Source organism: Lissotriton vulgaris, chromosome 6 (genome assembly GCF_964263255.1).
Source record: "Lissotriton vulgaris chromosome 6, aLisVul1.2, whole genome shotgun sequence".
NCBI classification, from domain to species: domain Eukaryota; kingdom Metazoa; phylum Chordata; class Amphibia; order Caudata; family Salamandridae; genus Lissotriton; species Lissotriton vulgaris.
Window position 1 is genome coordinate 1,235,853,932 of NC_141694.1, and position 25,611 is coordinate 1,235,879,542.

Here is a 25,611-nt window from a genome sequence, read left to right on the forward strand (position 1 = left end):
AGTTAAAGTGCCATTACTTATAATTTTATAATAATTGTATCATCCAAGATTAAGTTTGTTTTTAAACTGAATTGTTTGCTTTTAGAGCAAAGTATGTGCATAACTAATCAGGGGATTAGTTATGTAAAATGTTACACCGTCTTTTAGTATGACATAAAAAAGAGACTAAATAGTCTGACTTAATTACGAGTGAGTAGTAATCCAGAAGGAATGCAGAACAGCACAGAACACGTTTCTATGTTTTGCTTGTTTCTCTTAGGTCCAGCACCTGACTCTCATTAGCATGGAGTTGCACGCACGAACACGCAGAGACCTGGAGCCAGACCCCGAATTTGATCCTATCTGTGCTTTATTCTACCGCATATCCTCTGATGCAGTACTTGCGAATTCTGAAAAAACTGTGCTCACCGGTGCAATAGTGATTGAAAAAGATGAAGTTGGCAGCTGCAAAGGTTTGATGTTTTCTTACTAAATATGTTTAGTCGCAAAGCCGCATTCAGAAATGTCGTTGTCATAAGCGTTATTTATTTTGAGATAATGCATTTATCGGAAACCCTTTAGGTTGAAAGTTATGTTGCATGATCACTTGTTGCCAATCTTTAGAATTTGAATTTCTTTGTTGAGAAAAGATAACTTATCTAAGTCTTGCCTCATCCAACCACAAACCTAATGTACTCACAGTGATCTTGACCAGTCAGGCAACATTTATTTGTTGTGTTGTTTATTTATATGTACCTCACATGCACGAACCTGAACTGTATTAGGCACCATAAATGAATACAAAAAATATAGAGGTGAAAATTTAATTGGAAGTCTTAAGGAGTTTAGAATCCTAATATCAATAAACTGTAACAAAACAGCCAGGCTTTTAAAGTTGTATATCAAGATAATTTAACAAAACAACCAACATTTTTCATGTGTGAAGAAAGGCATCCAAGATTCTTCCTCTTGAACATTCGACAAAAGTGCATTCCTTAGTCTGGGTCCATTGATGGAAAGGCTCATGTTGTGTTGAAGCTTACATTACTGTGGGGGACAATGAGCCAATCAGACAGATCTAGAGGGTACATATTTGCATTTTTCTTTTGAGACACGGAAGATACATTTCCAATTGAACTTAAAATCTATGTTGGCTTTTAAAGACAGCCAAATAGATGGATCTCAGTAAAATAGACTAAGCCCCATCTGCTGAGCCAAAAATTGAATGTGCTGTTGTGCTGCGCTGGTAAAAGCAATTGTGCTATTAGTTTGTCCAGCGGACCTCAACAGAGGTATTTCCATAGTCCAGTGTAAAATCAATGCTTCTATTTCTTTACTATGGACACTGCAGAAAGATAACCCAACATCATTTGACGTTGACATAGTTTAAAATAACAGGTTTTGGTTAGATTGTTAGTTTGAACAGAGATCACATGAGTGCGACACAACCTTACATTTATAACCTGATTTATAGATTTCATGGGGAAACAAAGTTGGAGTTGGTGAGCACAGCACTAGAAAGTACATGGATGTTTTAAACCATTGAGCTAGACCCGAAGGTATCCGAACACTTTACATGAGCACCAGTTGGGGTACAGCCGGACACATAATGTTGAGCGCCCCTGCCGAGACACGAACCCGGTTCCCCAGCTCCAAGGTCGGCCTCTGTAGACATTAGGCAACATCCTCTTCCCCTTATTGGAGGGAAGGTTTTCTTTCCCTCTCAAATATCACTTTTCCTTGGACAATACGAATCCCTTTCCAGACGACTAGGATATTCAAAGATTGCATAGCATGCAAGGTAGATTCAGCAATCTGAGCAAGTAGCCATAGATTCAATTTGTTGAGCAGGTTAAAATGGACAATGAGGGAGTCAGTTTCATCTACTGAAAGGTTGCCAGAACTGTACAAAAACCTTCGTTACATAAGGTATAATTTAAAAAAAGGAACTCGTGAAAAAAATGAATCATTGTACTAAAATTTGTTTCAAGGACTTTCGATAAAAACAAAACATTGGCAATAGTGGAGGTCTTGGATGTAGTAACACTGGTGTATATTTTTAAACTACTTGAAACGTACTCAGTGTTTAACCATCTTCATCTTTATGACGAATGTTTATGTTGTACCTGGCAAACTGATTCGTTTCTTGGCAGAACCTAGCATGCCAAGTCACTTTCGTAGGAGTTGCACTGTCAACTGAAAAGATTATCCTTTCATTATATAGTTTTAAATTAGGAACAATAAATACATAACGTAAGGCCATTGAAACCCGAACCTGCTAATGCTTTGCAATTTGGAAATATAGAAATGAAGGTAAGCAGTACTGATCTTGAACACTGACCATGTAAAATGTGGCTTCCCTCTTTTGGAAGAATGACAGGAGAGGCACTGGCAAGTAATCTTCAGTTCAAAGTGTAACTAACCTAAACTAGACCCTGATAGCAACTAAAGAGGGGCCCTTGTTTTGTTTTAAATAAATTAAGCCACACTGCACACTTTTCCATACTAGAGGATTTTAAGCTGAGTCCACATTTGGCTGTTTTTTAGGAAAGTGCAGCTCACAAGTCTCAGAGTTTGCCTTGCATTCTACCCATTCACAAATATGTACAAGTGAACTGGAGATTAGATTTACTTGTTAAAAGGAATTATGCCCCATGCCTGAAAGTAAATCAACAGTTGGTTACAATATTGAAATGTACACGAGCTTTCAAATTATTCACCAATACATCCCAGGGAGCTGTATCTGCAAAAGTTGGAATATCTTGTGGTTGTGGCGTAACATGCTAAACTAAAATGCGAAACTAAAACAAATATGCTGTGCTTTTATTAACTTTTCTGTTGGCTTGTTTACATTTCTATATGTTTTTAGGCAGACGAGAGAAGGCACCATTACTTGTTCGATCGGGTGTTACAGGCCTGGACATCATCTATGCCACCGATGAGAAGGAGCTTTTTCAAGAAGTTGTTAATCTTGTGAGACGGTAATTTAATTCTTAGTATTTATTTATTTATTAATTTTTTTAAGGACAAAAGCATATCATTTTCCCCATGACTTTGATAGATGGGGAGAACATAAATGGCACAACCAGCATTTATTGAGTCTTTCGGAAGTGCTGAGTGCACTATATCTTTTGACCAGTGACTGATTTGTGCACCCTGTGATAACACGTTTTTTTGCTCCTCAATGAAGGAAAAGCAGTGGGTAGCAGGTCGCTAAGTCACTTATTTTTGGATATTGCTTAAAAGTGAATATTTAGACTTTGAAACCGAGTCTTTTAAAGCCATGTTCTCATTATCTTCTTACTCTTAAACACATTATAGTTCTTCCTGAAATATGTTAACATCCCCATTGTGTGAGTGGTTTGTTTGCCCATTAATATTTAGGTGGAGAATAATTCAGCTTGCTGATGAAATTCAAAAGTTGTGTTTCTTGTTTCAGATTAAATCTGCTTACCATAGAACCCTTCAAATCAAACCATAGCCTGATATGGAAGGAATACAAGGAATAATGATGCAGCTTTACAGAATAAACCATAGCCTGGTATGGAAGGAATACAAGGAATAATGATGCAGCTTTACAGAATATATTTTCTTTGTGCCGGTTTAAACAAACATAGACTCTAATAACAACACTAACTTTACCCTCTGCGGTGTAGGGAAAGTGATGTATGTTGGAAGTGGCTCTCTATACAGTGCACTAAAACGAAGTACCCTGCATAGAGAGTCCAGGCAACGCTTCCTGGTCTACAGGGGTGTGCTTTAGCAATCCCAAAGCTCTCTATTGGTGGTAATATGGGCGAGCAGCTTTAGTCTTATCAGAGTGGAGGGTTGAGCATTTGCTGCACATACACAGTCAAAAAATGGGACACACAGTAAATAAAGAAATCCAACACCAATTTATTAAAATCACATAGATTTTATATTATTTTATGCACCAAGATCTTCGTGATCAGGTAAGTACTTTTTAAGGTAGGTTTTCGACAGTTAAATAAATAGGCGATACTGTATTCACGGTAATATTTACCAATGGGAGAAAGCATATACTGCATACGTCCTCTTGTCAACGACTTACAGGACTGTTCTTCAGGGCTTAAGGTAAGTAAGGGCCAAGGTCCAAGGCAGCACCAACAGGTCACCTCGGTCTGCTCTGGGGTGTCTGGGTGCAGAGGTGCTTTTCGGTGTCAGATGCCCCATTTAAGTCAATGGGAAAAGTGCCTGTTAGAAAGATGCTGCAAGTGGGGACCAGTCTTGTTGAGCCCAAAGGGGGGCTCAGATCACGAGGGTCTCTGTGTCCCAGAGACACCTTCTTTTCACCTGTACTCTGGCCGGAGGGCTCATGTGCAGTGTTGCTTTGTCCGGCAGGGTTGCACTGCGGTTGTCGGTCTCCTGCAAAAGAGACTGCAGGCGGGGACTGGGAGACCAGTACTGCCAAACCCAAAGGGGGGGGGGGGGTAAACTCTTAAGGGTCTCAGGACCCCATAGGCACCGTCGGTTCACTTGGACTCTGGCTGTGGGGCTCGGGAGCAAAGGTGCTGTGAGGTGTCTGGCCACGGTGGTCAGAGACTCTTACTTCAGGTGTCGACCTGGAGATGGGAACCAAAACAAAACAGATGGAGCGCTCTCAGTGCTAGTCTCTGCAGTGCTGATGTTCCTTGTCTGCAGGGTCGGTCTATGTAGGGTCAGTGTCCGGATTGGACCATCAACAAGTCTTGGCTGCTGCAAGAGGTCAGGTGCGCTGGGTATTGGTGCTGGGGGGTCTAGAGTCTTGTCACACTCTGGGGAGACAGGGCTGACCTTTGTGAGCACGGCAGAATGCTGGGAAGTAGCTCCACAGGAGATGCTGGCTGTTTTTTCCGAAGGGCTGGCAGTCCTCCGCCCGGCTTTTGGAGTCGCACAGCGGCAGGAGGAGGCCCAATTGTCAAAGCAGCAGACTGGCAGGGTTGGCACTAAGTCAGTAGCAGGTCCTCAGTTCTTGCTTCTTTCCTCTCTTCTTTGCCCTTCTTCTTGAGTCAGTCGATTCTCCTCCTCTGGTGCTAGGGGCTCCCCTAAATAATAGATTTAGGGGCATTAAGGGGAGTGAAAGGTAGTAGCCAATGGGCTACTTTCCCTTGGGGTCACTGCACCCCTTATATAACTACTTCCTATGATGTGTGTACATAACCTTTTCCCAGAACGCTAATTTCACAAAAATCAAGATGGTGGAATCCTTCTTTCGTGGGTCACATCTGACCGCCCAACTTTGGGGTGTGACTGGATTGGTAGTGCGTCACTCCTCCCTGCATATCTAATTTCCTATCTATCCTGGTGCTAAAGGGGCTTGAGGGCAGGGGGTGACATCTCCCAGGTTTGTGGGAAGCCTCAGTCGCATATCAAATATTGCAGGGACTTTGAATTCCCTGGCCCTGATATGCTAAATCACTAGCCATCATGCTGAAGGAGGTGTGAACACCTTCCTCCAGAGCAGGCATTTTTTCTGGCCTCAAAGAGCATTGGCTCTCACCTGCAGGGGTTAGAAATCTGCCTGTGGTGGCAGGCTGGACTACACCAGTCAGCAAGTGCACTAGAGGCTGGTAGGTTTTCAGGGGGTACCTCTAAGGTGCCCTCTGAGTGCATGTCATGATAAATCCAATACTGGAATCCGTATGGGATTATTCAAACAAGGTGTTTGATACCAAACACCCTAGGTTTCAGTGAAGCTATTATGTAGGTGGGTAACTCGTAATCGCCAGTGCCCGTAACACACTGTAACATGGGTTCCCCTGATCACTTGCAATATCTAGTAGTCTGGACTAGAAACCACATGAGCATATCTGCTCATGCAGATATGTCCTCACGTAGGATAAATTGCACCCTGGCTTAAGACTGTAAGGCGTGCTGTAGCAATAACTTGCATATATCGTATGCAGTGACTTAGGCATGGCGCAGAGGGGTGTGTGCCGGCCCATGTTATGTTTTCACCATGTTTTGCACCATGGCACGCAGCCTGCAATGGCAATTTGTGAGCCTACAATTTCTATGGGGGTCCCTTAGGGTGGCATAAGGCATGCTCCAGTCCTCATGTAATCTCTGTGGAACCCCTGCCCTAGGTGCTAGGGGGTACCATTTACTAGAGACTTACAAGGGTGCTACAGTGTGTGTCAATTGTATCATACTTGTATCAGTTTACCTTGCTCAGGGAAAGAGCACTGGCAATGGGGTCTGGTTAGTACTTCCAGTATTGGCGAGCAAAAAGTTGGGGTGACCATGACAAATATGGGCACTTTCCTACTGTGTAGTAAGGTGAAATTTCGAACTCCCATTCTATACACAGCATAACTGCATTTGCTAACTCTTCTATGTGTAAATAATGCTTTCCTTAACCTCACTTCCAATAAAGGGATTCAGTATACTTAAACTGTAATCATTTTTATTTTCCTGAAGAAAGACTCTCTTTGGGGTTTCTTTTTTTTAATGTATATAATCATTTCAAAGGCACAATTTAGCAGCAGGTGAAAAAAAGAAAAAACCTTGTGCAGTATTATTCTTATAAATAATGTAATGCATTATTATTCGCACGGATCCCCAAGGTCTGTACAATGTAATTCATACATCAGTAAAGCTAGTACCCTCGAAATTTAGCTGAACATAGCACCAACCTCTTGTTTCTATATTCCTTAGAAATCCGTACTTGAACATGATTCTATTAACCTGAATAACACAGTACTGCTTAAACAATTAATTTCCTACAACCTCCATAGAGAAATCCACATCTTGATATTTAGGTGCAACCGCACAGTACGTACGCCTTTGTGTAATTATAAACCTCATCCTGCACATATTTACCTCGTTCTATTACTGGTCATTCATAAATTGACCCCATAATTTATTAAACTCCACGGTATACCTTTTACGGTCAGCACACAAATATTCCTTTTGTCTCACTATTTTCATTTCACCAATCCACTATGTTATGGAAGGAATTTATTTTGACTTGCACCTTTGTAAAGAGTATTCTGGCCACTCACGTCGAGAGATGGACTAACTTTTGATATCTTGATATCTTAGGGTCATCTCTAGCATATAATCATATCCTATTAATTCTAGGGAAGGATTGGGAATAATTTGAATTTGCAAATTAGTTTTTAAGTATTGAAAATTCAAACCCCAGAAGCTGCTTAATTCAGGGCAGTGGCAGATAACAGGTGATCAATTAGCTTCTTCAGTTCACATCGATAACAACCCGAGGTTTCTAAATTGAGCTTATCTACAAACTATGGGGTCCAATAGACCTGCATTGTATGCTATCTGCTTCTTTGGACGCTCTTATTCCCAAAAAGAGAGTTCAAAAGAGGGAGAAACGAGTTGGCTCGGCTCCGTGGTACTCCGTAGAACTTCGCACCCTCAGGAAGGGATGTAAAAGGATGGAGAGGTTATGGAGGAAGAACTGGGAAGTTTCTAGGAGAGAAGAATATCGTGCTGCAATGAGGGGCTATAAGTCCGCCCTTCGACATGCGAAAGCCCTATTCTTTGAAGACCGCATCAAATCTGCCTCTAGTTCTTCTAGGGAGAGTTTCAAAGTGGTTAAAGAACTGCTTAAAGTTCCGGAGCCTGCTGTTACGCATGACAAACAAAAAAGTACGGAGCTAGCTGAGTTCTTCCACACAAAAATCGAGAAGATCCTAAACTCCCTGCCCCAGCCCAGGCTATCTCAGGACAATGGCAAGCAGACCTTGGGAACTCAGGCCAGAGAGACCGCTTTCGATCTTGACTCCTTTGGCCCAGTTTCAGTGAGCGAGGTCGCCAAAACCTTATCTTCGATTAAAAGTGGTTCCCCCATGGACCCTGTTCCCATGAGGTTCCTCAAACAGGTAACAGCGTCCATTGCAGCTCCCGTGACAGACCTAATGAACGCCTCTTTTATCCAGGGTGTGGTGCCACCCACTTGGAAAATGGCTGTTGTTAAGGCTCTTTTAAAGAAAACCAATCTGGACCCCACTGGCCTGTCGAACTTTAGGCCCATCTCGTTGCTGCCGGGCCTCGGCAAAATTGCTGAACGGTTGGTCAACAAGCAGCTGTCAGCCTTTTTGGAGTCGAATGGACTCCTTCGGGCATCACAGACCGGATTCCGCCCAGGTCAGGGCACCGACACGGCCCTTTTGGCGGTCGTTGATGAAGCTAGACTTATTCTGGATTCAGGAGGGTCAGTGGCAGTGATCCTCCTGGACCTCAGCGCGGCGTTTGACACCGTGAGCCATCAGGTGTTGATTCGGCGGCTGGCTGAGGTAGGGGTGTCTGGGGTGGCCCTGCAGTGGCTGAGATCTTTTCTCTCGGGTCGAACTTACCAGGTTTGGGATGGCTGTGAGAGATCCAAATCAATTCCCCTCCAGTGTGGAGTGCCACAGGGCTCTTCTCTGAGCCCTACATTATTTAATGTTTACATGGCCCCCTGGAGGACGTAGTATCCCCATATGACATCAAAATCGTCAGCTACGCTGACGATACGCAGCTGGTGGTTTCCTTATCCCATCTGGCCCACAACCCGGACACCTTGAACTCCTGCCTGTCGGATGTTCATACTTGGATGGAAGAATCCTCCCTCAAGTTAAACGGCTCAAAGACGGAAATACTGCTGCTGGGGAGTAAAACTACCCTTTTCCCTTCGCTCAGCTGGCCGGGATGCATGGGTGATCCCCCGGCCCCCAAAGAAGCGATTAAGAGCCTTGGAGTCTGGCCTAGAACCAGACTTGTCATTTCGCACTCAAGCTAAGAAAACTGCAGGAGTGTGTTATGCCCTGCTTCGGTCGGCTCGGAAAATGTTCCCTCTCCTACCGTTAACATCGAGGAAGTTGTTGATTCAGGGTCTTATAACATCTAGACTCGATTATAGTAACGCCATTTTTTTGGGCGCCCCTGAATCTTCCTTCAAGACCCTTCAACAGGTCCAAAATGCAGCGGCAAGGCTGCTTATGGATATTCCGAGGACGCAATCAGCGAAACCGGCATTGAAGGCGCTGCATTGGCTCCCTGTGCGGGAGAGAGTGACTTTTAAGGCACTTTGTACTGCCCATAAAATCCTCTCAGGTAAAGGCCCCCTCATTTTAAAAAACCTAGTTACTCCATACAAAGCAAGCAGAACGCTGCGATCGGAGAGGAAACATCTCTTGCTAGTTCCTAGAGTTAAAAAGGCCCGTACGGGCAGGAGAAGATTCTCATTTAACACGGCAAAGCTTTGGAACTCGCTCCCTCTAAAACTACGCGCTGAGTCTTGCACACTGCGTTTCCGCAAAGGTCTTAAAACCTTTTTGTTTCCTGTATAATGCGTTAATTCTGTCCCCCATTACCATCGGATGTTGTCTGGAAAAGCGCCGGGATGCCCAAGGGTAGCTGCGCGCTATATAAGATTTTAAATAATAATTGCCATGCCTTAACACCGAAACAATTACAATTACATATTTCTCTGGTTAGGGAGATGCCTTCCTCTTTTCCACTTGTTTGCTGCTTTTTGAAAGACATCATCTTCTCTTCCTGCAAGATATTTTTTCAGCACTGGTGGGGGTGGATTGATTAAATTAGAGACCAATTCTTTATTCATCAAGATTGTGTTTATATCTATTGCTTTTAACCCTATATGCAGATATTGTAACCAATGACTATCCCTCGTCTCAATTTCGAGGCAGGTTTTCTTTTTTTCACCCATGATAAAATCAACCAATTTCGAAAAAAATCAACTCTCTGGTTTAATAGAATGGTCTAGTCTATCTCCTCTCCTTTTCCCCACTCCAAGTCAATCAAGCGGGTTTCCTAATAGGGGATAGAATCATTTCGATAAAGCTGCACCTTCCCTTTAAAATTGTACAGTTTTATACTGAACATTCTTAGGGGATTTAGTCAGTCTTAAAATATGTTCTATATCATTTTCTTTTAAAATCATGTTCATCCGATAGTTCTTAAAAATATTTATCTGATTCTGTATTGTACATGATATACTTGAAAATTGGGGAGAGCTGACTCTCCCTCTTCCACACTTCTATATAAATTGCTAAGTGCCAATCTGGGGTTTGAGCATCACCAGATGAAAGATGAAATCATGAAGTCACTTTCTTTTACAAAAAAGGTTGAGAACACACAGTAAGACCAAAAAGAAGTTGAACAAATGGTGGACTGCCATCTTTATCAGCACCACTCTCCCTAAGAAGGTGATCGATAACGGTTTTCATCTTGCTAACTGCATTTTTACTTTAATTAGCAAAAGTTTAAAACTAAATCCAAATGGGTCCTCAATATTTTCTTCAAATTTCACCCCTGTGTAACATTTGGGTTGAGTGCAGACACAGTGTTCTAATTCTGGTAATACGTTTTTTTTACAGCAATTTCTTAATATTTAACTATTAGCTTTATTGATTCTATATCCGCCTGAAGCTTAAAACACTGGGAAAATGTCAAAAACTCTCTCTGGTGTTGTGTTCTTTGTATCTAAGATCAGCATGATATCATCTGCGTAAAGTTTAATTTTTTCCGTCGATGGCACGGGTGGCTGGATGATCTCATCTCTTCGAATGGCAATAGCCAATGACTCAATGGAAAAAAAGCAAACAGAACTGTGGGAAAAGGGACAAGCCTGTCTCTTCCCTCATCAAACTTTCAATGTATCTCCCTTTGATTTATTAATAATCAATTTTGTCTCCACATTTTTATTCAGATTCTGTATGAACATTGTGATCTGGGGAGGAATCCTGAATGACTCTCAGACCATGAGGTCAAAAGTCTTCTCGGCATCCAACAAAATATAATTGCCGAGATTTGTTTTACTTCGATGATATCAAGAGCCTCCATAAAGTAGTTTGTGTTAGTTGATTGTTGACAACCAATTATACAACTATTCTGATCTAGGTGAAATACTTTAAAAGTTACCATATTGAGCCTGTTTGCCATTAATTTCATTTTCATTTTACAATCTTTAACATAATTTTTTTTGGGTCGATAGGAGTTTGGATCCTCTACTTTTTTTTTTTACCTTTCTTCAGAAAGCTTACCACATTACCAGGATTAAAAGAAGATGGGATTGGAACCCCACATAGAATAAAATACCTAATCACCGCAAATATATAGTACGTCTGAAAATATTTTATGAAATTCAAATGGAAAACTGTCTAAGCTGCATATTTTACCACCCGATAAATTGTTGGTTACCTCTTCCAGCTCCTCCATAATTCAAGGGTGTTGCAGCCATCTTCCTCAGGGAGTGTAGGCATCAACAGTCTCCCTGGTAATTTTCTAATGCATTCATATCAATTGTTTAGGTATAATAGTTGTCTTGCTTTACACTCCCAAATAAATGAAATTCAGCACTCCCAAGACAAGGCACTTGGTAAAGCAGGATGAAACACCTGGAAAGGAGGCTCCGCTCTCAGAAAATGAGGCACATCACAAGGCAATTTCAAAATAAAGCGTGGGATTGTATTAGTGCCGTACTCTCTAACAGAAATACTTTCCCAGATGTCAAATGAAATGGGTAAAACAACATGCAAATGTGTGTGTGTGTGTGTGTGTGTGTGTGTGTGTGTGCGCGCTCCCCCACAAGTAATAATAAAACACTCGCAAGTAATCAAATGCAGGAGATAAAACACAGGCAGACAATAATAGTAAAGCACATGCAAATAATAATAATGGAACACTCCCAAGTCAAATGCAAGGCAGTGTTATCAAATATATAAAGCTGAGACTAGCTGGCACAAAGAAAAATGTGTAGCTGTTTTAAGTCTGTTAGAAACACACTTGTACGGACTCTTCTCAGAGAGAGAATTTCTCAATGGGTCCATTAGCAGCAAATCCTTCTGATAATCCCATGTGATTTTAGGTATTTTAGGCTTCCGTTGCCTCTTATTACTTGTTATAGTATCAATATATTGATTTTGTAAGAAATTAAAATTGTGCCTGATTATAATTCTCGCCGGGACCGTCAGCAAAAAGTGCAAATTTCCACAGGAGCGTAAAAACTAACCAGAGTAAGACACACCGAGGCGACGGTGCAGTTTACACAGTACCAAAGATCATCTGTATTGCTCCCCCATGCATGTATTTCGGCATCCACATTTTGGCTATAAATATATCCACACCTGTACATGGCGCTTGTACTACTGAACATTCCCTAGACCATGCCCCTTTCAAAGACATTGATGATTTAGCCAGATTAGCTGATGCTATGCGAGTCTCATGTAATAGCACAACTTAAATGATTGAGACCATTAACTCAAGACTCTATGGCATGTAATTTCTTCCTGTTATTAACTCATTGACATTAAGCAAGATAATTCTCGTAGTATCTGTCAGACGTGCTCCCCTCTTCTCTTCATATATATTTCAATCATCCCACTGCTTTACTTTCAGCTCTCTCTACTTAAAGAGATAGAGACCAAGTCGAGTTAGGTCCTCTTATCGTATGGATCCCCAATATCTCGCCTCATTCCTTCATGGTTCCACCAGCTTTTAACCATCCTTTTCCCATGTTCAAACTTTGCATAACTAACTATGCAAATAACGCTTTTGTGAAAAAGTGGCAAAATAGCAAAGTAACAATTGTTTTCCCTGGGATGTTGAGCATGCTTTCCTAGTACCCTCCTGGCCCCAGAGGGAGGAGCTTAGCACAAGTTCCCAGTATACAATTCATCTTTCAAAAGTGCTTATAGTGTAAACGTACATAATCAGTGGAAACCGGCATTCTGTCCACCTCCACAGTACATTCTGCATGTGCTTATATAACATGCAAAAAACTCAATTGACTTACTCCTCCAAACCTCCTTTTTATATGCTCACCAACCACCCCCAGGCAAGCTCTAGCAGCATCTCTCCAGCTCCTCACATACCCCTACACACACACACACACACATTGTGCCCTCCCCCAAGGCAACTTGGCACCATGGCTGGGTGCCGAACCTCCTATTCCTCTTCAACCACCCCTCGTTCCTCTAATCCCTTCTATTCTTTAGATTAATGTTAAACTATATTGAATTCAACCTATCCTTTTCAAAAACATAGCAGCCTCCTTAACTGAATTAAAATTTGAAATGTTCACTTGTACAGTACTTTTAGTCTAGAAAGTTGGACTATTGAGGCTTGCACACCTGCTGCTTGAAATTGAGGATGCATGTTCTTAAACTCTTCACATCTTAAAGCCATTTCTGCAGTCATGTCCAAAATAATATGAAAGGCTAAATTATGTTGTGTAACAAATGATTTCTCCTTAATGTCTCCTGCAAGAATCATCACTTTTTATAGTCAGAAAAATTCACCAAAAGAGAAAGAGGTATCATGGCTTAAAGATGAGCATGAGCAGATAAATAACTATGCAAGGCATTGTAATCTTTGTATTGCAGGAATCACATAACATCAACGGGACAATTTTGGCACTGCTTCTCTGGTAGATGCATTACTAAGAACTTATGTGACGCCTGATTGTACACAGGATTTGTCCATCATGTAAAACTATAACCATTTGAGTTGATGCATGCCAGTTAGACACTACATTTTGAAGAAAACAAATTTAATTGATCCCTTCTCATCTATTGTCATTTAACAGATCTGAATCCTTTTTCAGTATTACCTATGCTAATGTGAAAGTTTTGTGGGCAGCATTATGTCTGAATTTATCCAATGTTTAATCATTAATCCTGAAGTATCTTGTAAGAAAATAAGATGTATACCAATATCTTGGTTTTGTGTCCGTTTCACGCATTTTTAGGTGGTTCGCAGATAAAAACATATAAATTGTATACCCTTTTAACTGATTTATATTTTGATACATACTTTTTTGATACAGGTATGACCCTGATATTTTATTGGGTTATGAAGTGCAGATGCGTTCGTGGGGATACCTCTTGCAGAGGGCCTCTGCATTGGATGTTGATCTCTGCCAGATGATCTCTCGAGTCCCAGGTGAGTTTACTGCTTCATCATGATTCCACAAATCTTTTAGCAAACCAGTAGCAAGAAAGGAATAGCTTATGCTCTGGTCTTTTTGCAGATTCTCATCTTGATTAAATCTCCCCAAATCAGGAGTTCCGTGGTTAGCAAAGCCTTTGTATTACTGTCCTGGGAATTCTGATATTGCCCTGTGTCATACTTTCTGGAACCCCAAGTTGTCCTTTCGGTTTCATTCACTGTTTTCAGTATTTTTCTGCAGCTATTGCATTTTTATATATTTGTATATGTATCTAAATTTGGTGGTGTGGAGGACAGTATCATCTAATCAGGTTCTTTTTAGCAGTTTGCTTGATGCAAATTATTTCCTCACTACATTTGTGATCGCTTGTATCTACTGAGTTCAACATTACCATTCTTGAGCATTAGTGTCTTTTTCTTAAATGGGTTTGTTTTAATTTAACATACTCTGGCGGTTCTGTGGGGCTAACATTGGAGTCCTTCGTTGTTCCCAATTTTACTGCTACTTGTCTGCTAAGTTTTGATTTCCTCTAACATTTTCAATGGCAGCTGACAACATAATTTGCTGTCAATGCATATGCTTTCTTAGATTTGAGGTGGTTTGTGCATTTCTTGCCTATATCTTGTATCCTTAAAGATCCGTTGAGTCTTGGTTGCAAGCCCTCTTTTTGTTTTAATCCCGTTATTCTTCAGTTGCATGCCATTTTATTCCCCCCATGACATGGCTATTTCCCAATAGATGAAAACATTTCGTTGTACCATCCTCTTGTATTTACCACCCTTCATTCAGACCTCTAATCCTCCTGCAAATCAAGCTGCCTGTTTGTTTGTGTTTGTATCTGTCATTCCCCATTGTTCAAGCCTATGGTTTAGACAAGATCATTGATGACTATTCTCAGAAGAAAGTGTCTTTTAACCTCCTTGGATGTTGAGCCCTTCATTCCATCTTACAGCATCAGCCACAAATTCTCACTGAGATATGATTCTTCACAAGTGTCTTGACCACATATTGAAACGCTGCTCTTCAAAGCAAGGTTTAGTGCAGCAATAGTCTGCCGCAGTTTAAGGCTTCAAACAAATTTAATTGTCCCTTAAAAATCTGATTTCTTTAAAGTATTTGGTTGATAGAACTTCTGTGGGTCTCTGCATGGGAAAATCAACTTAGACTTCTGAATTGTGAATATTCTTTATAAACCTTTTATTTTGGTAGGTTTCTCTCCACTTAACATTCCCCAACAGTTTCTTCAGTATTGCTCTCATCTGTGGTAAGAGTTAGCATTCAAGTGAGACCAGACCAAGTTTAGATAAGGGAACATTTTTCATGTCTCCGGTTATTTAGGTTTTCCCCCTGAATTCAACTCTGTCTTAGTTCCATTTCCCCAAGTCCTGATGGTATGCATCCTTTGGATTCCCTGGGGCAAAATCATTTTGCAATCGCCAGCAACATTTCAACATACTAGAGGTATGAACCTCTTGCAGCCTTGATGTTTTAAGTGTTTTATGCATAAAATGTAAGATTTCAAACTAAAACTTTGCAGTAAACTAAACCAGAATTGTACTTTGAAAATGTGACGCCTTAACTCAGGGCCTTATTTTCATGTGAATGTTAGTTATATCCGTAAGATCATAATATAGACTAAGTGCAGCTAATATTCACTTTGAATATTAACTTGCCCTAAAATCTGGCTTTTCCCTCACTCTCAATATTTTGGCACCCTGAGTAAAGGGGCTGAAACCCACTGCTTAAAAGCACTTCAAAATATGTGCTGGCCCTCAGTTTTGGTTAATGAATATTTCCAAAGGTTAACTAAATTCACTTTGTTTTTTTGTAACAAGATGTTGTAGCGCCTAACATTATGATTTGCCCTTTGAAACTTGAGAATCATAGAAACAATACTTTAAGCACAAAGAGACGCATATACATAGAAAGGCAAACATGTTATTAGATTTTGTTTCTATATTGTCAGTGTGGGATATGTATTTTGCTCAGTGATTTGAAAACTTTGATATATCGCTTAATACGTTGTTGCAGTATGTACATACAAATTGTTACTGTTCGATAAAACAGTGGTTCTCAGTCGATTAAAAAATGTACCCAGTCTTGTTACACTTCATAACTGTGGCCTTAATTTACACACAGATTGTATCTGCAGGTGATTAACTCACTAAAATGCCTTACAAGCTTATGTTAATTTAGTATGGATTTCCAAATATTGGAACATGGCACCAAAAACTCTCAACTTGTTCTATTTACATCGTTTTAGCAATAACCTGAATTAGATCATAGCACTCTCTATGTAGTATATTGCTAAAATGTTTCCTTGCACTGTAAGGGACATCTTACATTGTACATGACAATTCGTGAGTTTTGGACCATAAATCTAGTTTATACAACACTTTTCAGCCAGCGTAGTTCTTACTGACGGGTGAGATTAGATTACAGCTTGTACATTAACCTCTTCGCCGCTAATGACAAGGGTAACTCGTCATGGACTTTCCATTGATTTCAATGGAAATTATATGAGAAAGAAGAGTAATGCCTTAGCAGTAAAGGGGTTAAGACACTTTTGCGGTTTCCAATTTCTGAACTGGGCTCAGAATTCCCATGCACACTTAGTGTAGTGAAGTTGAGAACAGGCACGCATTGCAGCCGATACAACTATGCAGAACTTCATATTTACTTAAATATTGGATAGGTAAAATAAGCAGTTCACGGTTGTCATTGTTAACTTATTTTCATGGATAAAGGTGGGTTTTTCATGAACCGTGATCTCTTTGACTGTAAGAAGTAGCATGCACTTTAGGCGCCAACATTGTGAACACAATGTATTTGTATTAGTCATAGTTTGAAGATTGTTTTCTGGGGTCCTGGATGCATTTGTCACAATAACTTTTATGATTTTCAGAAACTTTTCACAGCTTCTAGTTTATGTTTAAGGGTAGTGTCCAAGGCGTCTATTGGCTTTCCATGGCTTGCGGCATGAATGTGGTGTAGATTTCTGGTCTACTTTTTATGTTATTGGTTACACAATTTAATCAAAACCACACTATTCTTCAATGGTAAGGCCATTCCTTTCAGTTTAAGTAAAATTAAAAAGCTCATCTGGTGCAACTGATACCCTCCTGGGAAGTAGTGTTGTTAAAAGCATGGTAACTATCTAATTCTGTAATAACCAAGGAGAAAGTAACCAAGAAGTTTGACATCAACCTGGAAAAGACATGTTTTAGGCAATTTGCAAAACCTAATATGACCCTTCTCTAATCTAAGTTTCCTAAGTGTCTTGCAATCGTAAAGTTGGGGATTGCCTTGAAGGTCATATTTTTAGACCACAGATCTATAACAGCTGAACGTATCTGCAATAAAACTCTGCGCCTTTCTATGCAGGGCCAATCGGATGATGCAGAGGGATTTTAAAAGTACTGTAAAATCGGTCTCCTGATTCCAGCAATGTTCTCAGATTGCTGTTGTACTCGATGTTAAACATTGCCATTTAAGTTTTATTAAAAATCTGTCTTACTTATCAAGCTCTCAGTCACACCTCAGAAGCTAATGGTGGAAAAAAAGAATCCAAATTGAAAGTCAAATACTGAGCCATTGTGGGATTATGGTCGATATTGTAGTAAGTAATATGACACCACCCAAGTCAACAGAAATAAGAATAAAAGAGTACACCTCCACACCACTAGCTTGTGGAATTATGTACAGCACGTAAATCCAGATGGGTTTTCAAGCTGTCAAAGCATATTTACAAGCAAGTAACTTGTCTTTCTCGATCTTGAGCATGTGTAGTACTGCCATTGTTGGAGACACTTGGACCCACTTTCTTAGTTGCAAAAGAAAACCCTGCAAATCCTGATGCAACTGGGAATGAGAGGAGAGAGGTGGACACATTACTAAGTGATCCAGCCTCAGAAAAAGGACTAACCTTCGCCCAAAGACGACAGTCCCTCAAGCGACAACATTGAGGAGACAGAAGTAGCACATTGAAAGGGTTCTGGCATTGAGGGAGAAGTTTTCAATCTCCAAGGAGAAGAGCTACTGAGGAAGATGCCAAAGGAGTGTGAGCTCATGACACGTGTGCAGGAAAAAGCACAAAAACATAGTGGGCAGATCCTAAACATTCAGACTCGAAGAAACCCTTGATGCCAAAAACTCAACAAACATTGGGTGGTCGAAACATAAAGAACATCTAGGATCCCAACACAAGGGTATCTTTAAAGGATGTTCCTCGATATAGGATCCACTCCGAGAAGCAATGAAGACCTAAGCCAAGTAACACTGACACCTGAAGCAAATATCTCTGGCCTTCCTTAATACCTAGCAAACAGCACTCAAAGTTCTCTCTCTCTCTCGAGGCTGAAATGGCAGTGATCCTAGAAAAGGGGAGGGATTTTAAAAAGTCAGTTAAAAGAATTTAGAACCCCTGCGAAGCTGGTAAAAGAAAAAACTTAGGAAGAAGACCAGGTGGAACTACAGCCACCAACTACACTGGAACTCCAAGATGGTGAGCAGGAAATCCTTGAAGAAGAGGAAATATATGAGCATGTTATTTTTCAAGAACTTGAGCACAGACGTTGACGGGAAGACCTCAACACCAATTTTCCAGAGGAGGGTTCCTAATCATACTCTTCAAGGCCTTTACCTCCAGATGGCATTGCATTGTACAACCCAGTTAAAAAAGCTGCTGAAAAGTAGCCGCTACAGCTGGAGAAAGAACAGTTACAGGTTTTTGTTCCCCTTGAAACACTTGCCCCATCACTGCGGAAAAGCCAATATCTTCCTATGTGCCCAAGCATCCTTGATCAAGGAGATAAGCTGTTCAGAGTGCCAGCCACAGCTGAAACCATGGGTATTTACCTACACAAACAAATAATAAGTCATGATGACGTTGAATTTCATATGGAGGCGGGGTGATTCACTTAATTTCTAATCTGTCAAAAACTTTGTGAAGACTTTTATATAACGCTTCCACTTGCAAATGTGTGAAGAAAGAAGAACTGTAGGTATTCCGATGGTCCAGACATGCAAAAAACCCTACTGCGTACAGTCTCTAAAGATAAGGCAATAAAAATAAACTACTATGTCAGTGTGATGTAGCAGTGATCAAACTGCCTCCCTCTGTAGTAGCAGTCGGTCAAGTTCTGGGTGTGATATGGTTAAACAAAGCTGTCAATTGCTTTAGGTTACATAGTGATAAGTGTTCATGCAGTAAATTAGAAGTCAATTGGATAACAGTACCAAGCCTTTGAAAGAACCTTTTAAGAGGTACTGGGACACTGAAAAAATACATTATGCATTCCTCTAAAGGTGTACAAAATATTTAATTATTTAAATGTTGGAGTAGTGGCGATTATGGTTTTTGAAAAGTTGTAACTGCTTGCAAGTGGTGAGGTTTACATCTGAAATTGCTTTCATATCAAAGTGAACTCTTGTTACAATTATTTATTAAATTAATAGTGCAGTTAATCGAAAAATACTTCACCTCCCAATACAGTTGTTATCAGCATTTTCTCACAGGGCCATCCTCCTAACTGTGCCATCTTCTTTTAAGACCAAAAGCTAGAATCTTAATCGATTCCATTTTCAATTGTATTTGATTATCCCATGGTAAGAGCTATTTGAAGGGACAAAATACTTTCTGGTTACTAGTGCTGCCATCTCCTCAGTTCTGGTAAAAGAATGTACAGTCGTCCACAGCAATCTGTGCTAATTCATTTATATTGGATCAAAAATCACTGCATCTCAACTGGTGCTCAGCATGCCACATGTTATTTCCTTAAAGGCAGGAGACTGCACATCCTGGTGTAATCCTTAAAACATTCAACTTTTGTTCATGTGAGGCAGTGTACTAAGAAACATCTTCACCTGCAAACTTCCAGACCCAACTTAAATGATCAGACATCTGCTTACGTAGTCTTGTTAGGCTTGTTCACAAAAATAAATGCACTCTCTGGCTTCAGCTCACTAAAGTGTTTATTCCCTTCTTGGTACTTAGGCATGATTCTGGTTGTCTTAGCATGCTGTGTCCTAAGCTCTACATACTACATTGAGTTCAGTGCATGCAAATGTCTTGCTGGATCCAACGCTTACCACCTCTTTCAGAAAATAGGCATATAAAACCCTGCAAGAAAGCATTGATCTGCTAAATAATTCTGGTTCACCAGTCTTGCATCTAAAATGTCTGACTTGTGTGGGCACACATTTTTGTATAGGCCTTGTTGGTGCCTCCCACTTTGGATCTGGTCTTGCCTAACCTGTCCACTTCTGAAAATATCTGGTTTCACTGCCCCTGCTACATTCTCTGGTGTGGGCTAGTTGAAAACTAGTGTTTTTGGAACCAAGTAAGTTGTTTTATCCCAGTATTTCTTTATTGATTTTCAGAACAACAAATTATATATTCACTGTTAATACTTCCATGAGAGCCATCATACATTAAGGAATTATCTCAATTATGCTACAGTGCCACTGGTCATCTTCTGCTACAGTTAAAATAAGACACTGGTTAGGAGAGAAGGAAAATAAACTACAAACAGAACCAAAACTGAACAACTGAAAAAGTGTACATTCTGCTATGTGGTGTTAGGGTCAGCATTTCTTCAAATGTCATGATGCAGCAGGGAGAGGGCATGGGGTTGGGGGAAGCACCCCTACTAGTGCCAGTAACCCTATCACATATTTGTAAAGCAGCAGCTTGCACGAGAGGAGGGGGTGCTAGAGGTCCTGTTTAGAGGCCCATCCTAGGCCTGTATGTAATGTATGTGGCCGATGGTATAAAAACCTGGATTGTGGAGGAGAGTGGTGTGTAGGGTAGTGTTTTTTCCTGGCTGGCCTCATGTCAGTTTTGGCTTGTGCCTACCTTAAGAACCCCTCTTAACCCAGTGGTGTTACAGGGTTTCTTGTGAGGGCTGGGTACTTCACTAAGGTGTTCAGTTCCTTGTATATCCTCCTTTTTACTTCTTCCTTCTACCTCTCAATTGAGGGAGTAAAGGGACGTTCAAGCCATAGCTATTCATCTATTTGCTAAAGTAAGGTCTAGAAACTTGTTCATGCTTTTTGTGGCTTTGGTACGCTTCATGAGTCCTAGGGGGTAATGCTTTGGGTCTACCGTGATCTGTCTGCCTACAATCTCTGACATTCTCATTGACACCTCTGCCCAGTATGCCATCATTTGTGGGTAGGGCCACACCATATGATAAAACTCTGCATCTATTTCTGTGCATCTTGGGTAAGCTTGGGAGATTGCTGGGTACATCAGTGTGAGGCGTGCAGGGGTCAAGTATGTGTGGTGCCGGTAATTAATTTTAGTACATTTTAGGCGTGTGTTACGGGAGACTCCCTTAATCATAGAACGGCAGCATTCATATTGTGTATGTGTCAATTCTTGTCCAAAATCCTCCTCCCAGTTCCTTTTTAGTCAGGTCAAATGTGACTTCTCGGACTCCTGCACCGCTCTATACAGGCACATCACCACTTTGTGTGCCCCACGATGTGTCAATAGGGTTGGAATACTTGGGAAGTGTTTGGTACATCAGGTGTTCTGTTCCAAAGCATGGTTAATTGGCATGCCATAGCGAAGTACAGAAGGACGCTACCCAGTGGGATCCCTTCCTCTCTCCCTGGCAGGTTATGCCCAGACATGGGTCCCTTGCTCATTTTGCCACAAAACCGGTCCCAGGGTGCTTGTTTCAGGTTTAGGGGAGATCTGGCTTGGCAGTTAGGGCTGGACTGTTCCCATGAGGCATAGGTCAAGGCTCATTTGCATATAGCTGTGGCTGAACTGAGGTGGCGAAGGGAGCTAAAGACCGATGATGGATTGAACGCAGATCTGTGACTGGGTGGTGAGTGCCTGAAAATGTCAGTTCTCTTTCCATCATCTCCTTGTGTTTGCTTAGGTCATCAAATGGGCACCACAGTCCATCCTTAAATAAATTCCCCCATTCATGGAGGCCTTCCTCCGTCCAGGGTTGGACATCTTGCAGGCTGTACAGGTCTCTGCAGTTCGGTGCCACCCTCCTGGGAAGTTCAGGTGCAATTGGAACCCATCCATTTTTACCAGTCACTCCCTTCCTTCAGCCCCATGTGGCCACCTGCATGAGGCCGTTCCTCCAGTTAGTGACACCATCTGCGTGGAGCCCAGGAGCCCCTCCAATATAAAGTCCATTGGAGAAGGGAGAGAACAAGTCCCCTAGTTCCCACAGACTGCCCCCTCCAAGCCACCGCATGGGCCATTGAAGTTGGGCTGCCAGATTGTAATGATAATAATTAATTCAGGGCTCTGAGTTGCCCTGCATCTGGGGGAGCATACAGTTTGGAGATCACCATTCTTTGCCTGCCGGGCCCCTTATAAGTGCGATCGATACGGATTGTAGTTCATTGAAGAAACGTCCACCCAATCGCACCGGGAGTGCTGAGGTAAAAAGACAACAGGCAAGAAAGCACCAACATTTTGCTGATCGCGGTGTGGCCCATGGAGAAAAGTGGGAGACTGCATCAGAAAGAGAGCGAGTTCCTGACTGGCTCGACCCAGATTGCCAGCTATCAGTTCATAGTTTGCTTGGTAAACACAAACTCACATTAATTCAGGGTGTCAAATTCCCAACCCAATGGGGTAATAGATCAAGTCAATTCATGGGCACTTTTAAAGCGCACCGCTATCTCCAATGGAGGTATCTCGGCACTGACAGCGGATCGTGCAGAGGAGGGGGAGAGAAAAGAACTGCATATTAGGGGCAGGCAAATAGACAGGTCTTCAACGCTTTCCTAAATGCTTGTTCATTCTCTGTCTTCTGAAGGTGGACCGGCATAGAGTTCCACTAGGATGCGGTTCTCATTGAAAAAGCTTTACCACCAATCCTGGTTTTAGAGAAACGAGGGATCCAAAGAAGTTGCTGGAGATTAGACCTGCGGGTTCTTGCTTATTGGTATTTCCGGAGTCTCTGACGCAGGTATAGCGGGCCTCTATCCCTGGTTACTCTGAAGGCGATGGTAAGTGCCTTGAACTCTATCCTTTTTAGGACAGGCAGCCAGTGAAGGCTCCTCAAGTGGGGGTGAAACAGCACATTTCTAATAAGTCTGGCTGCTGCATTTTGAACAACCTGCAGTCTATGGGTCAGATGGGCAGGAAGACCCAGGTACAGACTATTAGCGTAGTCTAACCTTGATGTCATCATGGCATGGACTACAGTCTTCTGACAGTCCATGGGGAGTAAGTATAGAAATTTCGGCAAGGCTTTTAATTTCCAGAAGCAAGCCGAGGAAACTTGGCAGATCTGAGATTTACAGAACAGGTGTGTATCGAATTTGAAACCAAGATTTCTAGCCACCCCAACTGGAGAAGGAGGGGAATTCAACTCCAAAGGCCACCAGAGATTGGGAGACTGAGGAGAGCGTTGGTCGAAAAACAACACCTCGGTTTTATCAGTATTTAATTTGAGGTAGCATTCCATCATCCAGGTCGAAATATTGACCATACCGGTCTTAAAGTTATTGAATACTGATTCTGAATGTCATCAGCATAGGAGCCCACTTTCACTCCCCACTGCTCAACAAGGGAGGCCAGCGGGGCCATATAAACATTAAACAGGGTGGAGCTCAGGGCAGAGCCCTAGGGCACCCCGCATACCAGGAGTTTAGGAGCGGAGACATGGGGATGCACAAATACTTGCTGTGACCGGCCCTCTAAGAATGAGTGGAATCAAGCCAGCACAGTGCCCGTCACTCCCCGGTGCTCGACTCTCCAGTAGAATTTGGTGAGTCACAGTGTCGAATGCTGCGGAGAGATCCAACAGCACCAGCATGGCTGAGCTACCCTGATCTAAGGCTTCCCATACAGTTTCTGTCACTTCCAATAGGGCAGTCTCTGTACTACATCCTGATCTAAAGCCTGATTGGGAGTCATGCAAGCAGTTGTTAGACTCAAGGAAGTTAGATAATTGCTTATGAACTTCCTTCTCAAGGATCTTAGCCGGGACAGGCAAAATAGGCTTGAAATAGGTAAAGACGTTTATTGCATTTCAGTCATTGGAGTTGGGGACTAGGCAGGATTTATTCCAATTGATCTTGAGACTGGACATCTTTCGAGACTGCTGAAGTAAAGCAATGATATTGTTAATTATACTTTTATGAATGTATATACCTTTAATCTCTCAATTTCTTCGTTGTTTCACAGATAAAGAAGAGAGTCATCCACATACAGGGATAGTTTGTGCCATCTTCCGTTCATCTGAATACCCCAGTCTAGACCCCTGGCCGTATGCCAGCGGTTCCACGGCTAATGCAAACATGATGGGGGAGAGTGGGCAGCCCTGCTGACAGCTCCAACATATCAGTTTAGGATCTGAAATAACATTTCCCGTCTTCACAAGTGCGGTTGGGGTGATATATATAGTAGCTGGCCCCAAGATGAAAACCAGTCCCCCTAGTGTAATCTCCTCAGTGCTTCCAGCAAGCATGGCCACCCCAGGGTAACAAATACCTTCTTGATGCCAAGAGAGGCCACCTCAGGGAATGTCACAGAAGTGCGTTTCCACTTCATTATCAGGAAGGTGTTTCTGCCAGAGATAAAGCCATCTGGTCCTCCTCTATTAGGGACTGTGCTACAGGGACCAATCCATTCGCCAGGACTTTACCCAGGCACTTGTAATCTACATTTAACACTGATAATGGGCAGTAGGAGCCTACAAGCAAGGGATTCCTGTGGGGTTTTTGGAGGACCGTAATAATCGCCTCCCTCATAGTAGTTGGGAGCTGCCACATATTCCGAATCACTGTATACACCCGAAGTAACTTTGGGGCCAATCTTTTTGTATACGAGTCCTAGAACTCCGATGGGAACCTATCTGTCCCAGTTGTCTTACCTCTTGCCATTTGCTTGATAGCGATGTGTATCTCCTCTGTCTCTAATGGAGCATTTAACTCCATCCGTTGTAGTGGGGAGGCTGCTGGTAAGTGTAAGGTATCTAAATAGCTCTCAATCGTGGCAGCATCCATCTCACTGCTGGAGTCATATAGTATGGAGTTGTACTCCCTGGATGACTTGTTAACCTCGTTCTAGGTGTTTACTATTCTCCCTTGGTGATTTCTGATTGCAGCAACTGGGTGTTTGGGTTCTCAGGACCAGAAGCCAAGCCAACAGTCGTCCCACTTTATCGCCCGCCGAGTGTTGTCAAGCTGTGTATTCCCTGTAATCTATTTTGCAGAGACGTGTAAAGGTTGCTTTGTATTCTGCCATCTTTTGAGTCAACCGGGGTTGAGCACCCGCGACTTGCACCAAGGAGTATTTGAGCGCACGGATATCATAGACAGATTTAATGCGGATACCCCTTAATACAACCTTAAATGAGCCCCATTCAACTAGGGAGTTTGATACAGTGCCCTCATTTTCCAAAAAGTATTGGTCCACTGCGTCACCTACAGTGGTCCTAAAAGCAGCATCATAAAGCACCTCCACCGGAATGCACGCCCATTGCCCAAGCGAAGGGATATCTTAAGGGGATTATGATCTAACAGTGTGCATCCGAGATATTTGTCCGGCCCAGCCATGTTTTACCAACGCCCTGCTACAGTATAAGAGGTCGATGCATTTATGTAAATCATGTACTGCGGAGAAGTTGGAATATTCTCTTGCTTCCGGGTATAGTAGTAGCCAGACCTCTACCATCTACATGCGTGATGTCGTCTTTACAGAGGCGGCACCGACCTGGGGAAAGGACCTA

The 25,611-nt window shown here is 41.9% G+C and overlaps 1 protein-coding gene across 2 annotated transcripts in view; it reads left to right on the forward strand.

Annotated features, from left to right (window-relative positions):
- Positions 1-25,611, forward strand: part of REV3L (REV3 like, DNA directed polymerase zeta catalytic subunit) — a 1,049,196-nt gene that overhangs the window by 660,088 nt on the left and 363,497 nt on the right. For both annotated transcript variants that reach the window (XM_086927335.1, XM_086927334.1), the window contains exons 17-19: positions 260-452; positions 2,849-2,960; positions 13,775-13,890. In XM_086927335.1, coding sequence (XP_086783461.1) covers positions 260-452; positions 2,849-2,960; positions 13,775-13,890 — 421 coding nt within the window. The remainder of the gene's footprint in view (positions 1-259; positions 453-2,848; positions 2,961-13,774; positions 13,891-25,611) is intronic.